At 41.0% G+C, this 23541-nt stretch overlaps 1 protein-coding gene and 1 non-coding gene across 3 annotated transcripts in view; both read right to left on the reverse strand.

Moving 5' to 3' along the window:
• Positions 1–989: 989 nt before the first annotated feature.
• SVEP1 (sushi, von Willebrand factor type A, EGF and pentraxin domain containing 1) overlaps positions 990–23541 on the reverse strand; it is a 205318-nt gene continuing 182766 nt past the window's right edge. The window contains exons 42-48 of one of the 2 annotated variants that reach the window (XM_078436598.2): positions 20818–20991; positions 19013–19189; positions 14848–15018; positions 12952–13047; positions 10924–11019; positions 5995–6088; positions 990–1156 (exon numbers count right to left, since the gene is read on the reverse strand). In XM_078436598.2, coding sequence (XP_078292724.2) covers positions 1135–1156; positions 5995–6088; positions 10924–11019; positions 12952–13047; positions 14848–15018; positions 19013–19189; positions 20818–20991 — 830 coding nt within the window. In that variant the 3' untranslated portion in view covers positions 990–1134. The remainder of the gene's footprint in view (positions 1157–5994; positions 6089–10923; positions 11020–12951; positions 13048–14847; positions 15019–19012; positions 19190–20817; positions 20992–23541) is intronic. The other variant, XM_078436599.2, reaches the window with a different exon arrangement.
• LOC132663947 (U6 spliceosomal RNA) lies at positions 5666–5775 on the reverse strand. The gene has a single exon (XR_009603336.1). It is a non-coding gene; the product is annotated as a U6 spliceosomal RNA (small nuclear RNA).

The raw sequence follows: 23541 nt of genomic DNA on the forward strand, positions 1-23541 counted from the left end.
TTCTTCATAGCGTTACAATGCACCCCATGGCCTATTTGGGAACATTTCTCCCAGAGGATGAAAGTGAGGTGATCGTGATGTTCCTATTTTAAACAAAACCTAGCGTTTGGCGTCTTTTTCCCCCAGAAGTTTCGGGAAGTCTTTATCCCGGCAGAAATATGGTGATGGAGTTAGCGGGGACTGAGGAGCAGGTCCGCTCTGCCTTGGGCAGCATCAATTCTTTTTTTGCAAGTGAGACCAGGAGCACAGTTTTGGGGACCTTCTCCCATTTGCATTTTTCCTTCCCTTTCTCTGTCCTGCTATTCCTGTCTCCTTTCTCCCAAAGCAGTGAGTTGTGGAATTCTGACCCACAAGTGGGCTCTCTGTTAATCTTCCTGTTCTTGCATTTCTTATTCCAGCTGCGAGAAGAAAGGGGAGCGCTTTGTTTTGTGAACCATGACCATTATACTTTCTTCCTCTGTCCACTAAGTTGATTGCCTACAGCTTTACAAGTGCTGGGAAAGGAATTAGCCAGGCTGCCCTCTGAGCCGGGACAGCATTCTGTATGGAGGGTAGTATGTCCAATGCTTACCTGCTGATTAAATAAAGGGAAACCTTTACTGTTACACATACTGTAAAGAAGAAAGAGCTAGAAGGAAGGGGTCTCCTTCATTGGGATTTCTTGGTACACTGCTTGTGATCCTGTACTGTGCCAATAGCATAGATGAAAGATCATGACCCTCTTCATTATTTCCTGGACAGCTCACAAAATGGCACTATCCAGCAAAATATTATTTCATAGCAAAATATATTTTAATTGGAAAATCACTTGAAGTAACGGAATAAAAATGTGTAGCAGGAACTTTCCCAACAGACAGCAGAGTATGTACAGTTTGTGAGCGGAGCAGCATGTATTTAATATATTTTTATATAGAAAATACAAGCATATTTAAAAATGGAAACATGTAACAAAGTATGTCACAACGAATAACAAAATATAACACAAAATAAAAAGGTAAACCCAAAATAACAAGTTTACTAAACAAAACAAGACCCAGCACCGTGTTGGAATTTCTTTGCGTAAGTTCCAGGATGCCCAGGACTCCCAGGAAGAGATGATCCTGCTTTTAGGAGAGCTGGTTGGTTGTGCAGTGGTTAAAACCCAGTCCTCCTTTTCCTGGAACAAAAAAACAAAGAGATTCAACAGAAAAACTGAAGACGTAAGAGCTTAGGAGCTGATGACAACAGCATTGAAAGTCTCAGATGCCTGGGCATTATCTGTGACACGGTTTGTAGGGATGGGGGTCGTTCCTTGAGAACAGGTGCTACCTTATGGAAAGATCTGAGAATCAAAAGAACCCGGGTTTTGATCCCGTCCCTCTCACCAATTCCCTGTCTGATAATCCTCTTATCTCTAAAATGATGAGTTTGGACTTTGTGAACCTGGAAGTCTCTTAAGCATTAACAGTTGATGGTTTTTGTTTACGGCATTTACTTAGGGTCAATTTTCTGAAGATGCACATAGAGATCAGAGGAAACCCAGTCTCTTTCTTAAGGACGGAACGAACTGGAAATGATACAGGGTCTGCCCTATTCATCAGCAGAGGAGGTTAGAGGCTGAGGGATTTAATGGTTGCCATGGGGTGCTTCTCCCCCAGCTGTCACTGATGGCAGGAAGGCGCTCCATCCGTGAAGAAGCGTCTACTGAGCACCAGTTTTTGTGCCTGTACCAAGTCCGAGGGATACAATCTTCAAGGCACTCAGTCTTGTGGGAGAGAAGAAAATAAAAAATTGCTTGGAAATATTTACTGTTTTGATTTCTCAGAAAAGCTTTCTCTTCTCCCCATTTCAGGGAATCATACTCCACCTTTCTTTCTTCCAGGAACTGCCAGCCGCCTCTCCCCTTCACCCATAAGTAAAGTAGAGATTTTGACAAAATGACCCTTCAAGTTAGTATAACAGAACTCAACCTAGGGCCGCAGTTCACTGACCCCTCGTGGGCCCTTCAATCGATCTGCAGTAGTCAGTTCTTCTGGATTGTTAAACGGGGTCAGTGCCTTATTTGTGTGGATACCGTGGGATGACATGTGAAATGTGGAAGCTATAAGCAGGGCTGTCCCTCCACCTGAACTGAGCAGCAGAGAAAACCCCACTGCAGCAAAAGACAGGATGGAACAGACGCTGGAGAGAGGAGGGGAGACGAGAGGCGGACAGGCTTTAGGTGGCTTTCAAGTCCTCAGTCTGGTCCTCCTGATGCTCAGCCACCTCATGTCTTTGGGTGCAAGGTCCTTCTAGCCTGAGAACATATTCCTTTCTTTAGTGAAGCTAGTTAGAGTTGCAATAAGAGAGTCCCGACTGTTACACATCTCTTAGAATAACTGATCACAGTACAAGGAGGCAGGGACTTGCCCCATTTTCTGGGTTGAAGATGAACCTCTCCTCGTATGTGGGATATGCCTCTTAACTCATTTTGCTGAATATATACATCTGGATTCCTTCATTAAACTTTTGCTTTAAAAAAATCGAGATTTTGTTCTCTTTATTCATCATTTTCTTCACATAAGCTAATAATTATCCTTCCCCTAGTTGAGAAAGAGATCCTCTGGAGTATTTTGATGTTAGGGAACCACACAAACTCTGGGTTTCCTTTTCTTATCTAGAAGATGAAGGAGTTGAAATAGAAAGTATAAAATTATAAGAATTTTATAAATACTTCCTGTTCCTTTTTGAGTCACTGTCATTCTTAGTCCTTTTATCTTTTCTTTTCTCTCTCTCTCTCTCCTTTTCCTTTTTCCCCCCAGAAATCCATTGCAGTTTGACTCTCGTTTTTTAAAATTCTTTCAACTCTGCTCTCACGTAAAACCATCATTTTTATCTTGGAAGTTTCTACATATCCATATATAATCCAAATTTGCTCTTTGGAGTTTATGTTTTCTCTCTGCAGAGATGGCATACACCTGATAGGAAGAAATTCATTGGCCCAGGGCTGATTTTTTTTGTTGTTGTTGTTAATAAAGTGTGTACTTAAATAGGTTTTTGCCTTTGCAAGCTGAATTGTATTCTAATCACAACGAAATTTTAAAAAATGGGAAAATTAGAAATGATTTCAGTTAGCTGAATTTCCCACTTTTTAAAGAGAATGTGAAACTATCCATTTATTTTTCATGATTACTTTAAGACAGAAGTAAATGTACATAATACAAATCTAAGTGATGTAATACAATGACACGTACTGAAAACCTTAAAATAGAGCTGTTAATATTCCAACATTGCAACATTTGTGAGGACGATGTTACAATATTGAAAATATTTTATCCATGGTATGATGTAGTACGTCTGACATTTCCTGAAGTTTAAAAAAGTTTAAACCTTGAGGAAGAAAAACAAAGCTAGAGGCATCACGCTCTTGCATTTCAAACTATATTACAAAGTTTAGTAATCAAAACAATATGGTATTGCCATAATATCAGACATGGAGATCAGAAAGACAGAAAAAAGAGCCCAGAAATAAACCTTTGCATGTATGGTCAATTAATTTATGACAAAGGAGCCAAGGATATACAACAGACTCTTCAACAAACGGTGCTGGGAAAACTGGACAGCCACATGCCAAAGAATGAAATTGGACCACTTTCTTATACCAAACATAAAAATTAACTCAAAATGGATTAAAGATTTGAATATAAGAGCTGAAACCATAAGACTCCTAGAAGAAAACATAGAACTTGGTGATGATTTTTTGGGGGGATTTGACAGCAAAAGCAAAGTCAAGAAAAGCAAAAATCAGCAAGTGGGACTACATCAAACTAAAAATTTCTTCACAGGAAATGAAACCATCAACAAACAAAATGAAAAGGCCACCTACTGAATGGGATTATATATCTGATAAGACGTCACCATCCAAAATATATAAAGAGCTTATACAACCCAATAACAAAACAAACAAACAAACGAAACAAAATAAAAACAAACCCCAAACAATTTGATTAAAAAATAGGCAGAGGATATGAATACACATTTTCCCAAAGAAGACATATAGCAGGCCAATAGGTACATGAAAAGTGCTCAACATCATCAGCCATCAGGGAAATGCTAATCAAAACCACAGTGAGATATCACCTCACACCAGGGAGAATGGCTATTATCAGAAAGACAAGAAATAACAAGTTTCGGCAAGAATGTGGAGAAAAGAGAACATTTGTGTGTTGTCGGTAGGAATGCAAATTGCATACTATGCAAACAGCATGGAGGCGCCTCAAAAAAGAAAAAAAAAATAAAAACAAAACTGCCATACAATCCAGTAATTCTACTTGTACTTCTGGGTATTTCTCTGAAGAAAATGAAAATACGAACTTGAAAAGATGTATGTACCATGTTCACTGCAGCATTATTTATAATAGCTAAGATATGAAAACAACCTAAGTGTCTATTAATTGATAAATGGATAAAGAAAATGTGACACACACACACACACACACACACACACACACTGAAATACTATTCAGCTACGAAAGAATGAAATCTTGCCATTTACAACAACATGGATGGCCCCTGAGGACTTTATGCTAAGTGAGATAAGTTGGACAGAGAAAGACAAATACCATATGGTCTCACTAATATAACATCCAAAAAAATCCCTTACAGATACAGAAAACAGATTGGTGGTTGCCAGAGGCAGGGGGTGGGGGTGAAATGGATGAACGGAGTCAAAAGGTACAAACTTCTAGTTATAAAATAAATAAGCCATGGGGATGTAACATACAGCATGGTGACTACAGTCAAAAACATTGTATTGCATATTTGAAAATTGCTAAGACAGCAAATCTTAAAAGTTCTTACCATGAGAAAAAAATTTTGTAATTATATATGGTGATGGATGCTAACTAGATCTACTGTGGTAATCATTTTACAATATATATACAAATATCAAATCATTATATCGTATACCTGAAACTAATATAATGTATATCAATTATTCTTCAATAAAAAAGTTTACATTATTTTAAACTATTTTTTCCTTAGACTTAATTTTGTGATAATCTTTTCTCAACTAACATACTTACTGGTTAGAAATGAGAAACCAATTGACAGATGTATTTTTACACTAAAATTTTTTAGTCAATTAAATACCGAATATATATATGTGTATATATATATATATATATATATATATATATATATATATGTATGTATATATATATACACACACATATATATATATATATATACACACACACACTAAAAATATGAAACAGGAGTTTTGATTTTATTAAAAAAAAATTTTTTTTTAACGTTTATTTATTTTTGAGACAGAGAGAGACAGAGCATGAACAGGGGAGGGGCAGAGAGAGAGGGAGACACAGAATCTGAAACAGGCTCCAGGCTCTGAGCTGTCAGCACAGAGCCCGACGCTGGGCTCGAACTCACGGACCGTGAGATCATGACCTGAGCCGAAGTCGGACGCTTAACCGACCAAGCCACCCAGGCGCCCCAGGAGTTTTGATTTTAAAAATAAACATTTCTTATCAATTTCAATAGTATTTTTTGTAATCAGGAATGCAAATGAACATCATTAAAATGTACTGTTTATTATTTATTTTACAACCTTACATATGAAGGATGCAATCTTCTGTTCATGAAGGCAGTTAATTTATTTGTTTAATGAAAACTTTTTTCTTTTGTTTGGAAAACTATGGAATGTTGCATGAATTTGCATGCAATCCTTTTAGAGGACGCCATGCTAACTTTCTCTGTAGTGTTCCAATTTTGACTTTATGCGCTGCCAAAGGTGAGCACAAGATTATTTATTTGTGAGATACTCTTTTGTCAATCCTTAACTAACATTTCTTTGTGTGGCTTTAGTTCAAATTTAAAGAGTACCTGAAAGTGGATATTTTTGGAAAATAAAAGCTTCTACTTAAACTGGAGATACGTTCTGGCTTTTGGGACACACTTAACTTGAATTTTGATCTCTTTGTGTTATAGTTAAACATTTGTTTCTTCTAATGGTCTTACCTGGAGCAGTCATGTCCTGTCCAAGCTGAGAGACAATGACATCGGTTCGGTCTTATGCATTTTCCACCATTTAAGCAGGGAGACTGGCAAACAGCTGGGATGAAAAATTCATGCATTTATTTAATTAATATTTAGCAGGTTGGAAAACATCCATGAAGAGGTGTAGAATAAGATCTGATGCTGCTTTCCACTCCAGCCACTCCCATTCCTCACTGACCATTTGTATTACACATTCCTGCCACTCTGTTTGACCTTGGGTCTCATGTGAACTACCCACCACCCCTCCCTTTCCCTTCCAAGCTAGTCAAGTTGCAAATGTAAGTCCCAGGTTAAGTCCTGCCTGTGTATTGAAACCTCTGCTGATGACATTAAATCCACTGATTTTTCTCAGCAATTCTTTTTATTTATGCAACCGATGTGATGTATACCGTTTTGAACTGCAAATTTTTCAAGTGCTCAGTGAGACTGTATATCGCTTGAGAGAGCTGGCAGTGAATTCTGACTGACTGCGTTGTTGCACTGACATTGACACGTATGATAATCAGACACAAAGATTATCCAAAATAACAACAACAACAAAAACAAACAAATAAATAAAAATAGCAGATGATTCAAAAGCTCCTTGTATTTGCTAGAAAACACAATTTTCAGGGCTTTTACCAGCTTTACTTGGAATTGCAGAACCTGGAATAGAATTAAAAGTTAGCCACAGGTAAAACCCTGAGTGAACATCCAAAGATTTACTATACGGACATCTTTTCTCACAAGGCCATCTTGGCATAACCACACTCTGCTTGCTACAAAATTTACAGATGCTAAAAACTGATGAAGACCTACCACCAGCAAGTTTAATATATCACAGAGAAAGAAGAACTTTCTCGAGGAAGAAGAAAATAAAATTCTTGTTGAAAGAAGGTTGGAAATGAGAAAGTTTCAGCCTCATGATTTTACCCTCATTATTGCTTGGACAAGTCGCCTTCCCCAGGTGAAAAACTCATCTTTGGTAAGATATACATGAATGCCACTTCTTTTTTTTATTTTTATTTTTTAAGTTTATTTATTTTTGAGGGAGAGACAGAGCGTGAGTTGGGGAGGGGCAGAGAGGGAGGGAGACACAGAATCTGAAGCAGGGGCCAGGCTCTGAGCTGTCAGCACAGAGCCCGATGTGGGGCTCGAACTCACAGACTGTGAGATCAGGACCTGAGCCAAAGTTGGACGCTTACCTGACGGAACCACCTGGGCACCCCACGAATGCCACTTCTTTCATCACTTATTTATAAAACATGGGGAAAACTCCAGAAAGTACCAAGCACTTGATATGCAAGCACTAGGTGGGAAGAGCGAGGACAAAGGTAAAACCATCTTTGCCCGTGGGGAGCTCTCTTGGGGAGTTAAGAGTAGGTATGGGCCAAGAGAAGGCATGTATTTGCCACATAACAAAGAGGAAATTATGAGACAAAGCAGAATTAAAAATAACAAAAATAAAACCCAATCATTGAAAACTAACTCTCCATAGATGCTGCTTGCTAATAAAAAATTTACTCCTTTTCATTTTTTTAAATGTTTATTTATTTTGAGATAAATAAATCTCTGCACTATCAGTGCAGACCTTGATGGCAGCTTGATCTCGTGAACCGTGAGATCATGACCTGAGCTGAGCCACCCAAGCACCCCAAATTACTCCTTTTCAATAGCATGACGATTTAGTGGTACCTGACAGTACTAACAAATTCATTTCACTTCCTTGTCTAATAGCTTAACACCTTCCTCCTTCCCTATAATATGGGTGCCCCCAATATTCCATTTTAGGCTACCTTCTCGTGCTATGTGCCTTCTGCACCGTCTTATGTTTTTCTTCATGAATGTTTTCCAGTGATGACTCACATACCACTATCTTCAATGTAGATGTATCTTCTGGGAACTCAAACCGTCATTCAACTCCTTATCAGACCTCTCCCTTGCAGGTTTCATGGGCTCCTCAAACTCAACATGTACATACTTAACTCCTTAACCATACATTCACACCTGCTCCTCTTGGGTTCTCTATCTCAGTAAATGGCACCACCTTTCCCTCAGGGGCCCCAAAGCTGTATCAGTCTTGACTCTACTCAGACCTCTACCGCTGCAGTGTATCTATAACAAAACAGTAACTTCTCTCAAATACATCTTTTTTGGTTATCATTTTTTCAGAATTCATTACATCTCGCCAATTCTGCTTTGATAACTTCCTAAGTGGTCTCCCTATTGCAAGTATTACTTTCTGCCATTTTCCATACTGCTGCCAAAATCACTTTTCTAAAAGAAAATCTGATCGTATGATTTTCCTGCTTAAAACCTTTCAGTGGCTTCTGTTGCTCATAAGACCTAATCCTTGAACTTGAACTTGGCACTCATTGCATTTTTCTACTCTGGCTCTGTCCATCTTTACAGCTTCATTTCCAGCCACACCCCTACATTCCCTCTATGGCTTCAGTCCTGCTATGGTGAACACACCTGTGTTACGCTTCCACACTTTTGACTAGAATGATCTTTTGGTGACTACTCTCGCTTTTCTGATTCTATGCTTGCGAAGACTTCTGAATGTCTTTACTTGGTTAGTGTACCTATCTTCACTGTTGGCAGAGCCCCTTTTAGAGAATTCAATTAGCTAGAATTATCTACTTAGAGGCCATTCTGCATCTTTTCTCCTGTTTCATACACTGCTGTCTGCTTAGTATGTAGGGAGTGTAAGCACGTGCCAAGATAGCTGCTGCGAGGTTAACAAGAAAGGAACACTATATGATGCAGCATCATTAGGGAGCTTATTCTAGTTAGGGAGCCAAGGAGCTAAAAGAAATACAAATAAAGCAGATCAATGGAGCTTTAAACTTCATGGTTCTAACTAACTGTGTAGTATCTACAGAAATGGAATGTTAGAAAATAGATTATTGTGGTATAAAGCAAGTTTGGGGATAAGAGGAAGCTTAAGCAGGGTTTTTGAGGTTGGATAAGCGTTGAAGAGGTAAGGGAAAGAGGGAGACTGTGAGTTTGTGCTGAGAGATGCGGGGAGAAGGGACTGACTATTTGGGGGTAATGAAGAAGCCATCACTGTGGGGGATGGTATGGGATTGGTAGGATGGGAACTGAGTTTTATCAGGTGCGCTGAAGCCAATTTAGGCAGAACCTTGGAGGTTAGAAGAATTCGGGCTGAAGAATTTGGGCTGAAAAATTTGGGCTGGATATGGAGACAATAGGGAACCATGTTAGGTTCCTAAATAGGGCAAAAAGATAAGCCCAAAGTGGTACATAGTGATGTCTAGCTGGGAAATGGAGACAGAAAGATTAATCAATTGACTCTGACAGTGATTCAAACAAGAGATCTTTTACTAGCTGGTGACAGTGAGGACAGAGGAGGATGTAGGAGATACTGTGCAGAAAGAAACAGAAAGGGGCTGATACTGGTGATCGCAGAGGAAGGAGCAGGAGACTCAAGGATGCCTCCATCTCAAAGAGTGGTGCCCCCGCTGCAGAGTAAGATGCCTGGAAAAGGGCCAGACTCGTCTGCATGTGACTTCAATTTGAAAAATGCAGATAAAACATCACAGCTGACTTGTTAGAAACAAACACTATATAGATTGCGTTTAGAGTTTCAAACAAAAGCTTCACATTTGGCTTCCTCTGGTAGGTTTCTCCTTTCCTACATTCATGGGTGGCTGGCTTGAGTCACATTGAGGGTGACTACACGTGTGATTTTTGCCTGTGACAGTATGTTTCACTCCCATTCCCTTGGTTTACTTATTAATAGTACCCCTTTCACTCAAAAAATGCCCTAGTGTGAAGGCTAAATTACATGGTCACCGAGCCTTAGAGTTCATGCCAAACCCTGGTGCCAATATGCCTGTTCTATTTGATGTTTTACCCACCAGAGAGGTGGTATAAATACTGCTTTCACGAGGGATGGTAGAGTGTTAGACATAATACAAATAAATACAGCAAGTTCTGTTCTTTTAACAGTTGCCTAAAGATTTCAGACTTTAAAAACCTGTCATTTATTATTTTTTTTAAAAAAACTTAATGTTTAATCAGAGACAGAGAGAGACAGAGCATGAGCAGAGGAGGGGCAGAGAGAGAGATTGACACGGAATCCAAAGCAGTCTCCAGGCTCTGAGCTGTCAGCACAGAGCCCGACTCGGGGCTTGAACCCACAGACCATGAGATCATGACCTGAGCCGAAGCTGGATGCTTCACGGACTGAGCCACCCAGGCGCCCCAAAACCTGTCATTTCAAGCAGATTCATTTATTCGATATGAGAAACTGATCATATGCAGGCACTTATGCTAGGTAGCAGACATACAAAGATCATGAAGAAGCATCCCTGCCCTCAAGTGGCATATAATCTAGTAGGAGCAAGGACAGATCGATAATCAGTTAAGACCTCAAAGTACAGAAGAGTAAATATTTGAGACAGGCAAAGGTTACGGGGACAAGATTTGTCACCAATCAATGAACAACAGTTTGTTACTGTTGTCCACAAAGGAACCATCTCTTTGAGGAGATTTCCACTTAAATGGTTTTTATTCAGGGTCGTGTTCTTTCTAGTTACCACAAATACAGTAATTTAGTTTCACAGAGTTTAAAATAAATATTCTTCTGAACCTCCGCATGCTTTCTCGATATTCTGCAAACAGAGCAGATGATGTGAAGAAGGCAGGCGGCTGAGCTGACTTAGAAGCTCTTCTTTGGTTCACGACCCTGACAGGTGCCTACGAAGCAGCCGTAGAGTTCAGCCTTGAGACTATCATTCAAGACACCATCTTGGGGGATTTGTGAAAAACCTTGGCATCCTTTTGTTTCACTGCCACCTCTGAATCTGAGTCATACTCATCAATGTTCTCCAGGGCCTCATGGAGCCAAGTCACCAAGAAAACAAACCCAGAGAGAAGACCTACCTGTATGACAGCGGGATCCTGTCCAGCCAGGTGGGCAATCACACTGATAAGGGGCCACACAGCGACCACCGTTCAGACAGGGGAGGATGCATATTGCTAGAAAGGAGATCGACAGGGATTAAATCAAAACACACACGCTCAGACATACGTTCAAGTGTTCACAAAACGTTTTCCGGGAGGAGTAAAACCTTGAATGACCCACCAGATAGTCTCCCCGGATGTGTTCTGTTTATTAATCAGTATCACTGGAAAAACACAATCAGGAAAGTAAGGCTGGACCTTTAGCCTAATGAAATGATTCTAGTGCCAAATGCACTCTTTTATAGAGGATACACCGTGATCGATGTCCACTAAGTGCTGTGCTTTCTCTTCACAGGATAAGCGGAATGTTCTCCCGTTATTATTGTTTCAAATTTCCTTTTCAAATTACATAAAGTGCTCAAGAAGTTTGGCCGTCTCGAGGCTCTCTTATTGTCTCGAATTAAATCTAAGAACGGGTCAGATGGGCTCTCTGTAGGCCGGTGTTGGCAACACATTAGTAGCGATGGAACAGCTCATCCTTTATTTCCTTGAAGCAAAGGCCTGATGGGGACTGAGTGAGGCCTCTCCTACACTGTCCCCAGTGATCATTCTTCCTAGAAATTACTGAGCTCTTTAAAAGGGAATAGTCTGTTTAGAAGGAGTGAGGCTGTCTATTGGCTTGCTACTCAAAGCACAGTTCTCCAGCCAATAGCATTACCGAGGAGTTGGCTACAAAATGCAGAATTGCAGGTCCCAACCCAGAACTACTGAATCAGAATCTGCATTTCACATCTCCTAGGTGGTGCGTATGCACCTTAAAGCTTGGGGAACCCTGGTCTAATGCAGTAGCACAGGCACGTGCTCTGTGAACCAAGCGAGGCCTGCTGTCAGGGTCCCCCAGGGTAAATGTTTCCCCGGTCTTTGGACGCTTAGCATTAAAGCAGGTCAAGTTTGGGAGCTCTAAATGAGAAAGAATGATAGCAGAGCAGAGGGAGGAAAAACATGATTCTTCTTCTTTCTTACTCAGTGTGAGAACACTTGCTTTGGTGAGTTGTTGGCCTAAATTTATTTCCATTGTATATATTTTTTCTTTCTAGATTAGTTGAAATAGTTACACTCAAAACAGTTTTAGAATCTCTTATGACATGTCTGGCCTTCAAAAAAATGATAAAACTGATAGAGGCCAAGAGCCATCACATGAATGACCCTGGATGTGATTTCCATATACCACTCCCAATGAAACAGGCAATAATTTTTCCCCGCATATATTTTTTAAGATATTAAAACAGAGAATAGTTTAGACATTGAAATGTTTTTCAAAATCACTTATTCCCTTTCTCCCGCAAATTCAAATTCAAACTTACAAGGATCAAAATTCTGTATTAATTTACTAAGCGTTGTGTAGACACAGGAGTGACCACTTCCCCTATTTTTTTTTTTTTAAGTTGGGAAGAACCACCCCCAATGAGAAAGAGTGAATGGTGGGTTGCAAATACGACACACAAAGTACAATGTTATGCAATGCTGTGAATTTATCCCAACTGCAGCAATGAGAGACACAGTATATAAATTGACTTGAGGTAGGAGAAGATGGGGGCTGGGAAACCCTCTATTATAAACTGCTTCCCAAGAAGATTCTTGGGAATTTGTGACAGGAGGTATGTGTGGAGATGGCTCTTGATAACTGTGTTTTCAAGGTCACTTATATTCCAATTCTTCTGCAACCAATTGACATATTCAGATAGACTCCAGATGCTCTTGTCTGGTCTACCACAGGACCAAATGAGCTCCTTCCACCAGTAAAGCCCACCAAAAGCAAATGAGTTCCTTCCACCAGTAAAGCCAGTTCCTTCCACCAGTAAAGTTTGCTTCCACCAAAGCAAATGAGTTCCTTCCACCAGTAAAGCCAGTTCCTGGTAACTCCCCTGATTTGGCAGCCTCCAGGCAAGGTATCAGGACTCAAAGTAAGATTTAAGGACATAGTATGTAAGGTCTGAGGAGACTCACGTTCTTCACAGAGGCGCCCCATCCAGCCATCTGGACAGGAACAGGCATTTGGGCGTTGACAGATACCTCCATTCTGACATGGGAATCGACAGACAGCTGGAAAAGAAGCATGATGGGTCACAAATCTAGGGAATTACAGAAGAGTGTCTGTCAGAAGATAGGATTCCTTATTTATATTTCCTTGAGTCAAGTTTTACAGAAGAGAAACAAAACCGAATCTCAAGATTCAGCGAGGGTTAACGTGAGGGTTTTGAGAAAGAGGCATACACAAGCTTGGGTAGTTCTGGGAATATGGCTTCCAAAATTTAATAACCTGGGGGTTCAGAGCAGAAGGGGACAAGGTGGTTTAGACCAAAGATAATCTCTTTTGGTCTGCCCCAGGGGAAATGCCTCTTCCAGAAGATGTGAAAATGCCCTTCCGAAGGTGCCCTTTGATGGCCAATAGCTCTTTGGTGCTGCCTCTTTAAGACACTCAGTGTCTTAAAACAAACAAGTGAAGACACAAACAAGCAAGCAAAGCAAACACACAACTCTCATTTGCCTTCTGGTTTTAAGGGAAACTTGGGCTATTCTTTGAGGATGTCACCTCCTCAGCTGCCCTCTCACGAGGAAGAGGTTGTACCTTCTCTTACATCTCGCCTGTAAGTGATCTCATTTCTCACTGCTGCTGTCAGACAATCTCCTTCCAGCTCTTGCACTTGCCCTTGCCTCTTTTGAGGCCATTCATTCATGGATTTCCTCAATTCTCCCACCCTCCCAGGTCATTAAAGACTTTGGCCTTTTCACCCCAAATCCAAATCCAACCATTGTTCACGCAGCTGTGTGAACAACCCATTCAACAATTAGATTATTCTTTTAGTTCCTGGGTTAATGTTTGTCATGTTCACTAGCATAGCTCCTGACTTTCAGTAGAATGGAACAATCACTATGATTTGTAAAACAGAACAAAACAAAACAAAACAAATCTGTTTCACTAGAAAAGTATAAGTTTTAGGACATACCAGGCTGCCTCATTGTCTACTTCTTTCAATTTTGTAGAATTTTAAGCACAGAACCTTCTTCCCCCAAGGGAGATTTTATTGAGTGCACATACACAATTCATCCTTGGGTTTGCCAATTCAGTGCACCAAATGAAGAGACAGCAGTGCTCACATGAACTCAGAGTGCTTGTCACCAGCCCCCAGCGTGGCCAGGGAGACCATGGGGTGGGCTCAGCTTCCCTGGGGCTGACTGGTACCTCTTCCCTCTGAATCTGCCCACTGGGCAGGCTATCCCGTCCCCAGCGGGGCTAGGGGTCTACCCAGGATGCGAGTGTGGAACTGGAATCTGCTGAAACACCTGAGCATCCGAGAGGTGTCCTTGTGGCTCAGACATGACACAGTTCCCCCTAGCAGCTGGAGAACACTCCAAGAGAGCACAAGCACTTCCCTGAGGAGCCATGATTGACTCAGGAAGGGGCAGTGTGGTGGGCCAGAGTTTTGTGTGAAAGCTTTTAAAACTCAAACCCAGAATGTTAAGGAAAATGACACAAATGTCAAGGGAAACGTATTTATTTTTAAAAATTTTTTCTTAATGTTTATTTTTGAGAGAGTAAGAGGGAGACAGAGTGCGAGTGGGGTAGGGGCAGAGAGAGAGGGAGACACAGAATCCAAAACAGCTCCAGACTCTCAGCTGTCAGCACAGAGCCTGACGCGGGGCTCGAACCCACAAACTGTGATATCATGACCTGAGCTGAAGTCAGATGCTCAACCAACTGAGCCACACAGGTGCCCCAAGAGAAAATTTAAAGCCAAGGAAAAAGAACAGAGCAGGCATCCTAGCTGTTGGCCTCCCCAGACTTCCATATACATTTCTCTACAGTTTCAATGAGAAATAACCATTCAAATATTTCCTTACCTCTGCAAACAGGAGGTGATGTCCAGGTTCCATTCTCCAGGCAAACACTCCTTAGGGGACCCTCCAACATGTATCCACTGTAGCAGGAGTAGGTGATCATGTCCCCATACTGATAACGCACGCCTCGAGTGATGGCATTTTCTACAAAAGTTGGTGGACCGCAAGATATTTCTACAGGAAAACAAAAGCACAATTGAGCCTGTGCTACTAACCCAGCCAGCAGATGAGAGAGAACACAGTCTCGTCTCAAAGACTGAATTAATTTCAAGAGCAAAGATCAAATAGCACCAGAGAGGTGGCTTCCAAGAGAACTTCAATGCAGGATGTTTATCAGATTACAAGAGGAGAAGCATGGGGACTATTTGTAGTCTATTGTGTTAGAGTAAAGATCATTAATTGCAGTATTGCAGATTCCATCAAGGCTGTTTTATTAGTGCCTAGAGTAGCAACTGACATGCAGTGGGCTCTTGATAACAAATTTGAAAAATGAGTAAATGAATGAATATTGTCTCTAGTCTCTAGAGACTCAATTTACACACTTTGATGAGGTTTACAACATTCAAGGTTTCACATCAGTTTCCTTCTTTTCAAGACTGTAAAGCAGTGACTTGTCACTTATGAAACGTGTGAGAATGAATGATAATTTTAAAAGTGATGCATACTGTATATTTTTAATTTTTATTATTTTAAGAGAGAGAGAGAGAGAGAGAGAGAGAAAGAGAGAAAGAGAGAGAATCCTAAGCAAGCCCCACGTTTGGTGAGCAGCCTGATGCGGGGCTCGATCTCACGACTCTGGGATCATGACCTGGGCCAAAATCAAGAGTCGGACGTTCAACTGACTGAGCCGCTCAGGCACCCCCGTACTGTATGTAAATTTCAATAAAAAATCTTGTAACTAATTTTGCTTTAAGAAGCGTTGAGATAACTAGAGTCGTTCTGGGGAGGCTCACAAGACAAGGGTTGAATTAGAGTTGGTGCTCCAATTGATATCCAGTTTGTAGAAGTCTAACTTTTTGGATGACTCTCCCTGAATTGGCTTCTAAAAGGTGACCATGGACATAATACCATTAAGAACTTGTCAGTGGAAATTAACAATGTGTACGATTTTTCTAAATTTTCTTTTCTTTCTAAGGTGGTTACAGACATTAATTAAACGAATCGGATATCAAATATGTATTAATGTAAATACTTAAATCAAATATTTATTGGAAACTGGAAAAGAAATTGATGAAGAAAATGCTGCCCCTTTACTCAGAGTAGTGGGAAGAAGATGGGCAATTTAAGAGACAGCTGTCATAGAGGCTTGGAGACTATACTATGGGAAAATCAAGGTGAACGTCACTAATTATGCCTAGGACTGTCAAGATACAAATCGCAGTGACAGTAGCATTTGGACTAGGCTACAAAGCTTGAGTGGAGGCTATGAAGCTTCCAGGTTGGGGTGAATAGCATGTAGAAAGATCATGGTTGGTTCACCGAAGTGATCAAAGCATGGATTTCAAACCACCTATATGGGAATCACCTTGGGTTCACATTAAAAGTGCAAATTTTGGGGGGCGCCTGGGTGGCTCGGTCGGTTAAGCATCTGACTCTGGCTCAGCTCATGATCTCGCGGTCCGTGAGTTCGAGCCCCGCGTCGGGCTCTGGGCTGATGGCTCAGAGCCTGGAGCTTGCTTCGGATTCTGTGTCTCCCTCTCTCTCTGCCCCTCCCCTGCTCGTGCTCCGTCTCTCTGTCTCTCTCAAAAATAAGTAAACATTACCATTTTTTTTTAAAGTGCAAATTCTGGGAGTTTCTAGCTTATGAGTCTGCATCTTACTACCCTTGGTGATTCCTAGACACACTGAATTTGAGTCGCTGACTCGTAAGGACAGATATCAGGATGAGGTGACAAAAAAATGAGGGAAGTTGTTGCTCATGTCTCTCAGGGAAGAGAGACTTTCTTCTAAGCCAGAGGCTTTGCTTTAATAGAAAATGCAGAAGAGGGATTGAGGATAACAAACAATGGTAGAAACTGTCTCCTTCTCTCCAAGGCAACCCCTGATGCTCTCAAGAATATTGAGGAATAATTAAGCATGCACCAGAGTGCATGTCTCTCCTTGCTTTTTCTTCCAGTGCTCGGAGTGGTATTTTTCAGGGAGCCAAGACTGATGTGAGGATATGCGTGCAGAAATCAGGCCACTTGGCCTGCTTTAGTCCAGGCTGGTGGTCAAGGCTTATACATACGTAATGCTTCCTATTTCACTTGGAGTAGATTTTATAAGACTAAAAGCATAGTATATGTTCCCTGGAGTCAAATCAAAATTCTTTTTTTTTTAATCTTTTAAATGTGTACTTATTTTTGAGAGAGAGACGGAGTGTGAGGGAGGGGCAGAGAGAGAGAGAGAGAGGGAGACACAGAATCTGAAGCAGGTTCCAGGCTCTAGGCGGTCAGCCCAGAGCCCGATGCGGGGCTCAAACTCAGGAACTGTGAGTTCATGACCTGAGCCAAAGTCGGACACTTGACCGACGGAGCCACCCAGGTGCCCTAAAATTAAAATTCTAATGCCGTAGTAGGCCGCTAGTTGAAACTCCAGGCACTTGGGCCATTGGTGCATCTCCTCCTACCAGGGGACACTGCTAAAATACACCAGTTCATTTACTCTTCAAAGCAAACTTACAAGATAGCTATTATTGGTGTCACTAACACAGGAGAGCCCGAAGGTTCAGAGAAGTTAGGGCACTGGCATAAGTTCCGACTTAGAAAGTTTTGAGGATAGAATTCAAACCCAGGTCTTCTCTGCCTCCACAATCCCCATGGCCTTCACACTTCACAACTGGGGTGCAAGTGTTGTAAAGATGGACGCTATTATAGGCATGATACAGTTGTCAACTATGTAGCCCAGTGTCTTGCATCTGGTTAGACTCGATGAGAATTTGTTCACTGACTGCTGCAGAGGGAGTAGCTTGGAGTACAAGGGAGCCGGAGGGCAGAACGTTGGGCAGGGGAGATGTTTTAAGTGCAGGAAGTGTATGTGAAGAGATGTCAAGAGTTACCACAAGGCAATAAGAGATGCCGCCAGATGACGTGTGATGTATCACATGGTGCTAGCCTGGAGGGTCGCAAATCGTTTGGTTCCGGGACCCGCAGCAACACCCGGGGGCTTGTTCAAAAGGCAGATTCTTGGGCCTCGTTGAATCAGACATTCTAGGGTGGGGTCCAGAAATCTGTTTTTGGTTTTTTTTTTTTAATTTTTTTTTTTCAACGTTTTTTATTTATTTTTGGGACAGAGAGAGACAGAGCATGAATGGGGGAGGGGCAGAGAGAGAGGGAGACACAGAATCGGAAACAGGCTCCAGGCTCCGAGCCATCAGCCCAGAGCCCGACGCGGGGCTCGAACTCACGGACCGCGAGATCGTGACCTGGCTGAAGTCGGACGCTTAACCGACTGCGCATCCAGGCGCCCCCAGAAATCTGTTTTAAACAAGCCCTCTAGGTGGTTCAAGTTTGAGAATCAATGTGGAATCATTTTTGTATTGTAAAGCATCCACAGCCTGTAGACTGGGGACTCTCAGAATATGGGGAAAATATGTTATTTTATTTATTTATTTACTTACTTACTTTCTTACTTACTTACTTACTTATTTTAAGGTAGGCTTCATGGCCAGCATGGAAGCCAACATGAGGCCTGAACTTACAGTCCTGAGATCAAGACCTGAGCCAAGATCAAGAGTCAGACACGTAACCGACTGAGCCACCCAGGCGCGCCTTGTTTTATTTTTTTAAGGAATCTCTATGCGCGGTGTGGGGCTTGACGTTAGGACCCTGAGATCAGGAGCTGCATGCTCTACCCACTGAGCCAGACAGGTACCTCAGAAAAAAATATGTATTTTAGATTTAATATTTTGCTCATTCCTAGAAGAGCAGGTTTTGAAAATCTCTTCAGTGAATTCTGGTCAGGTAGGTTTTAGCCTACTTCTGGAAAGATGGTTTCCTTTTTATGTTTGGAATGCAAAGATCTTTTTTTTTTTTTAATTTTAAAAATTGTCAACACAGAAGCTGATAACCACGATAACACAGAGACCTAAATACCTACATTTAAGTCACTTGATTCAAAATAATCTCACAAGGATGAGAAAACATTCTGCACTCATGAGATGAAATGGCTTCCACCTCCATTTACTTACTTTCACATTTGGCACTTGTCAGTGTCCACGTCTCGTCGGGGTTACAGGTAATGACGCCCCGGCCTTGGAGCAGGAAGCCTTCCCTACACTTGATGGACACGTTCTGATCAACGTAAAACTCCTTTTCAGAAAGCAGAGCATTCTCAGGAATCACAAAAGGAACAGGGCATGGATTTGCTGTTAAACAGAAAAAACAATGCTTACTGATATTCTCTTTTCTGATTTCTTCAAATGCAGAGTGTGGTGAGCCCTGTAGGAGCTGGGTTCACAGTTATGATAATGAGGCTTAAAAATATGGAACTTCAAACATTAAGAAAAAAACAAAAAAACCTCGGTTTGGGGGCAGGTGGGTGGCTCAGTCTGTAAGCACCTGACTTTAGATTTTGGCTCAGGTCGTGATCTCAGGGTTGTGAGATTGAGCCCCACGTCGGGCTCCATGCTTAGCAGGGAGCCTGCTTAAGATTCTCTTTCTCTGTCTCTCTCTCTCTCTCTGCCCCCGCTCTCTAAAATAAAAAAAAGGAGGGTGCCTGGGTGGCTCACGTCTTGATCTCACAGTTTGTGAGTTCGAGCCCCACGTGGGACTCTGGTGGCATCGTGGAGTCTGCTTGGGATTCTTTCTCCCTCCCTCTTTGCCCTTCCTTGCTCGCAGTTCTCCCCGCACCCCCTCAAAATAAATAAATAAATATTTTAAAAAGTAGTGTTAAAAAAATAAAACAAAAAACAAAAAATATTTGTTTTGTATCCACATGACATTATTTTTAAGGATAAGATCAGTTAAGGTCTGAAAACCCCAAGTTAGTCAACCACTCACACATTGTCCTAAAATTCTAAGATGGGAAATTAAATAGTTGTTTGAAACGATCTCTCAACACTAGGGAAACGAGGTGTGCTAGAAATCACGGAGTGCATCAACATTCCCCCCTTTTTTTCATTTATATATATGAAGAAAAAAATATTAAAAATGCAGAGTAAATGCTTCTTGTTGTCAATTTACTCTCTTTAACTGAACATCCTACAGAAGGACGACCCAGAGAATTGGCAGACATTTCTAAGCAAGCTGATATTAACTTTAGACTTACACTACCATGAACAGGATATTAGAACTTAAACTGTAGAGTTTTCAAGGCTTATTTCTAAGAGTGGATTCATTTTGTAGGTCTGAAGGAAAAACGGCAATGATGATAGCACAAAGACTTCTCACTGCAAGTGTGTGACACACATATTAACATATATTTCAGCAGTTTTGGTTTTCCTGATTTTCAATGCGCACAAGAGGTATTTGTGAGTGAGGAAGGCATCAGCTGAGTCTTGAAGGCTCAGTTACTGCATTATAACACTTGAAACAATAACCAGAGCTCCCTCAGTTCAGATCTTACATGTGAATATTGTTTTCATTCTAATGCTTCTAACTAAATTAACTTCATTCATTATATATATGTATATACTTTATTATATTAAAATTAGACATTAATATATTCTTTCTTCACCCTTTTCACAGCCGCAGTCAAATTCATTACATACTTGTGTCAAAATTTTTTCATTAAGTTGCATTTTTTTATTAGTGCCTTGGACTAATCATCCAAGGAATCTGTAATCATCCAAGGAATCTGACGAAAGCCAATTCTTAGGATATTTCAGATAATATAACTGGGTTTTAAAAACAGCCCACAGTATTTGGTTTGGATATACACTGATTGCTTTCTCTGGGTCAGTCTCACTCAGTGGAGTTTCCTCTGTTTCAGACACTGGGGAAATTAATCATGAAACTGAATCTGATTAAAACCTCTCTTAGAGTCAACACACACGTTTGCAGAAAGGAACTGGGTGGCTCCAAGCTCCGTTTTCAGTGCAGTATGCCTCAGGTGCTCCTTCAAGGCTGTACCCTCTGTTACAGGAATATACCACACTGGGTCCAGCAGCAGTGTTTTCGACTTTGGCTTTCCCGTTCAGAAACCCAAGAGGAGCTTCACACCTGGTCTCTGGAAAGAAAAATAAAAGCCTCATATTACATGCTTCTTCCAACCCTCTTTCCTTCTTCTGCTACAATTGCTAAAGGTACTCAGTGCATCATATAAAATATTATAGCCTGCTCATATGTGAGATACAAGGATACGTTTTGAAGGAAGAAAAAACCCCAGCGTATCTAAGTTTTGGATTCATTCATGCAGGTGATTCAAGACTGGCATTTTGCCTATTGACTCTAGCTGTCTTTATGTCTATTGCTACCTTTTGTCATTACTAGTGCTGGGGGTATAAATGAGCAAGCCCTATCTCAGACCAAATGAATCAGAATCTCTGTGTTGTGGCCGAACTTCTGGTATTAAAAGCATCCCAAATGATTTCTAATGGTCACTCAGGGTTGAGAGCCAATGGATTAGACACTAACTGACTTCTCTGGGCTTCTTCCAGCCCGGTGAGTATTCCGTATACTGAGACCATGGATCTTAACTTTGGCTGTACCTTGGAATTACCTGGGAGCTTTAAAAACATATTGATGTGGGGTTCTACCCCCAGAGACTCTGACCTGATTGATCTGGGCAACGGATTTTTCAAAGCTCCCTTAGCTTTTCACAGCGTCCCAGTGTGCTGAAGGCTAAAAGCCAGGGGAGTAAGGCAGTGCTTTCAAACTAATGCGCACAGGAATCACCTAGGGATTTTGTTAAAATGCAAATTTTGGTTCAACAGGGTTGGGGTAGGGCCTGAGAACTTGCATTTCTTTCTTTTTTTCTTTTTTTAATATTTTTTAATGTTTATTTATTTTTGAGAGAGAGACAGAGCATGAGTGGGGGAGGAGCAGAGAGAGAGGGAGACACAGAATCTGAAACAGGCTCCAGGCTCTGAGCTGTCAGCACAGAGCCCGACACGGGGCTCGAACCCACGGACCGCGAGATCGTGACCTGAGCTGAAGCCAGATGCTCAACCGACTGAGCCACCCAGGCGCCCCGAGAACTTGCATTTCTAACAAGATTCAGGTGCTATTGATGCTGCTGGTCTGTGGGCCACACTTTGAGAATCATATTGATGTGAACAGGCTTCCCTGAAAACTGATAATACAGATATCAATATATCTAACAATTTCATAATTATATAAGAATTTTTCAAATCAGGTTGCTCAGTATGAGCACTTTTCCCCCACAGAAATATCTGTATTTTTTATATGCCTCAGAAGAAAGATGTATAATAAAATATATAAAATACCAATAGTTTTTTTTTTAATCCATGAGTGGTGGAATTCAAACTATCATTTTCTTTTTGCTTATTTGTGTTTTTTAACTTTCTGCCAAGAACTTGTGTCACGTATTTAGTAATTTAGAAAGAAAAAAACCCACAGATAATAATAGGATTCATACAGAACTTATTACTCTCTTGCATTTCAGAGAGAGCAACTGTACAAACCATTGTCATTGCAGTTTGATTTATACCCGCTGCAGAACTAAAACAATTCCCTCACCAATGCCATGGTGGGTTCCTATGCCAGATCTCCATGTTTCCTTTTCTTTCCTCTCTCCCATTCCCTGCAAATATGTTCCTACATTTTATTTTAATCATGAACAGCTGAGATTAAAAAAAAAAAGGCTATTATCAGGAATCCCCAATGATGCCTTTCTGTGACTTGAGATATCACTCAATATCTTTAAAAAATATTTTTCTGGGGCAGCTGGGTGGCTCAGTCAGTTAAAAGTCTGACTTCACTCAGGTCATGATCTCACGGTTCATGAGTTCAAGCCCTGCACTGGGCTCTCTGCTGTCAGTGCAGAGCCTGCTTCAGACCCTCTGTCCTCCCTCTCTCTCTGCACGCCCCCCACTCGTGCACTCTCTCTCTCTTAAGACATATAAGTAAACTTAAAAAAAATATTTTTCTGTATAATATATACAAGTTTTGGAGAACTAAAAAGAGTCATATATTCTCCATTGAGTTCCAACCACACAATATTCCTTTAAGAATGTAAGATTCCTGTGTATATAAAATCAAATCATTACTCTACCCCAGAAGACATGTGGAAACAACCTTGAGTCCTAGCGGCAGCTTTGACACTAACTTAATTTATGATACTGGGTAGGTCACTTCACTTCTCCTAGTCCCCATTTACTTATTTAGTGAGATAAATAAATCTATCTGATCTTGGACTTAATCCAATCTAGTCCAGTTGAATCATCTAAGAAGCTGCTTGACTAGAATCTAAGAGGCCAATTCTAATTTGAAAATTTGATGATTCCCCACGATTATTAAGAAAAAAAGTTTAAAGCCTGCCACTTTGATAGGCTTGTAACTACTTGTATCTAAATATAGTTGACACTTGAACAACATGGGGGTTAGGGGTGCCAACACCCCATGCGGTCAAAACTCCATGTATAACTTTTGAATCTCCAGAAACTTAAGAAACCAATAGTCTGTTGACCGGAAGCCTTGCTGATGACATAAAGAGTTGATTAACAAATATTTTGAATGTTTCAGGTATGATATGCTGTATTCTCACAATCAAGTAAGCTAGAGAAAAATGTTACGAAGAAAGTCCTAAGGATGAGAA

The sequence above is a fragment of the Panthera onca genome, chromosome D4, assembly GCF_046562875.1.
Source record: "Panthera onca isolate mPanOnc1 chromosome D4, mPanOnc1 haplotype 2, whole genome shotgun sequence".
NCBI lineage: Eukaryota > Metazoa > Chordata > Mammalia > Carnivora > Felidae > Panthera > Panthera onca.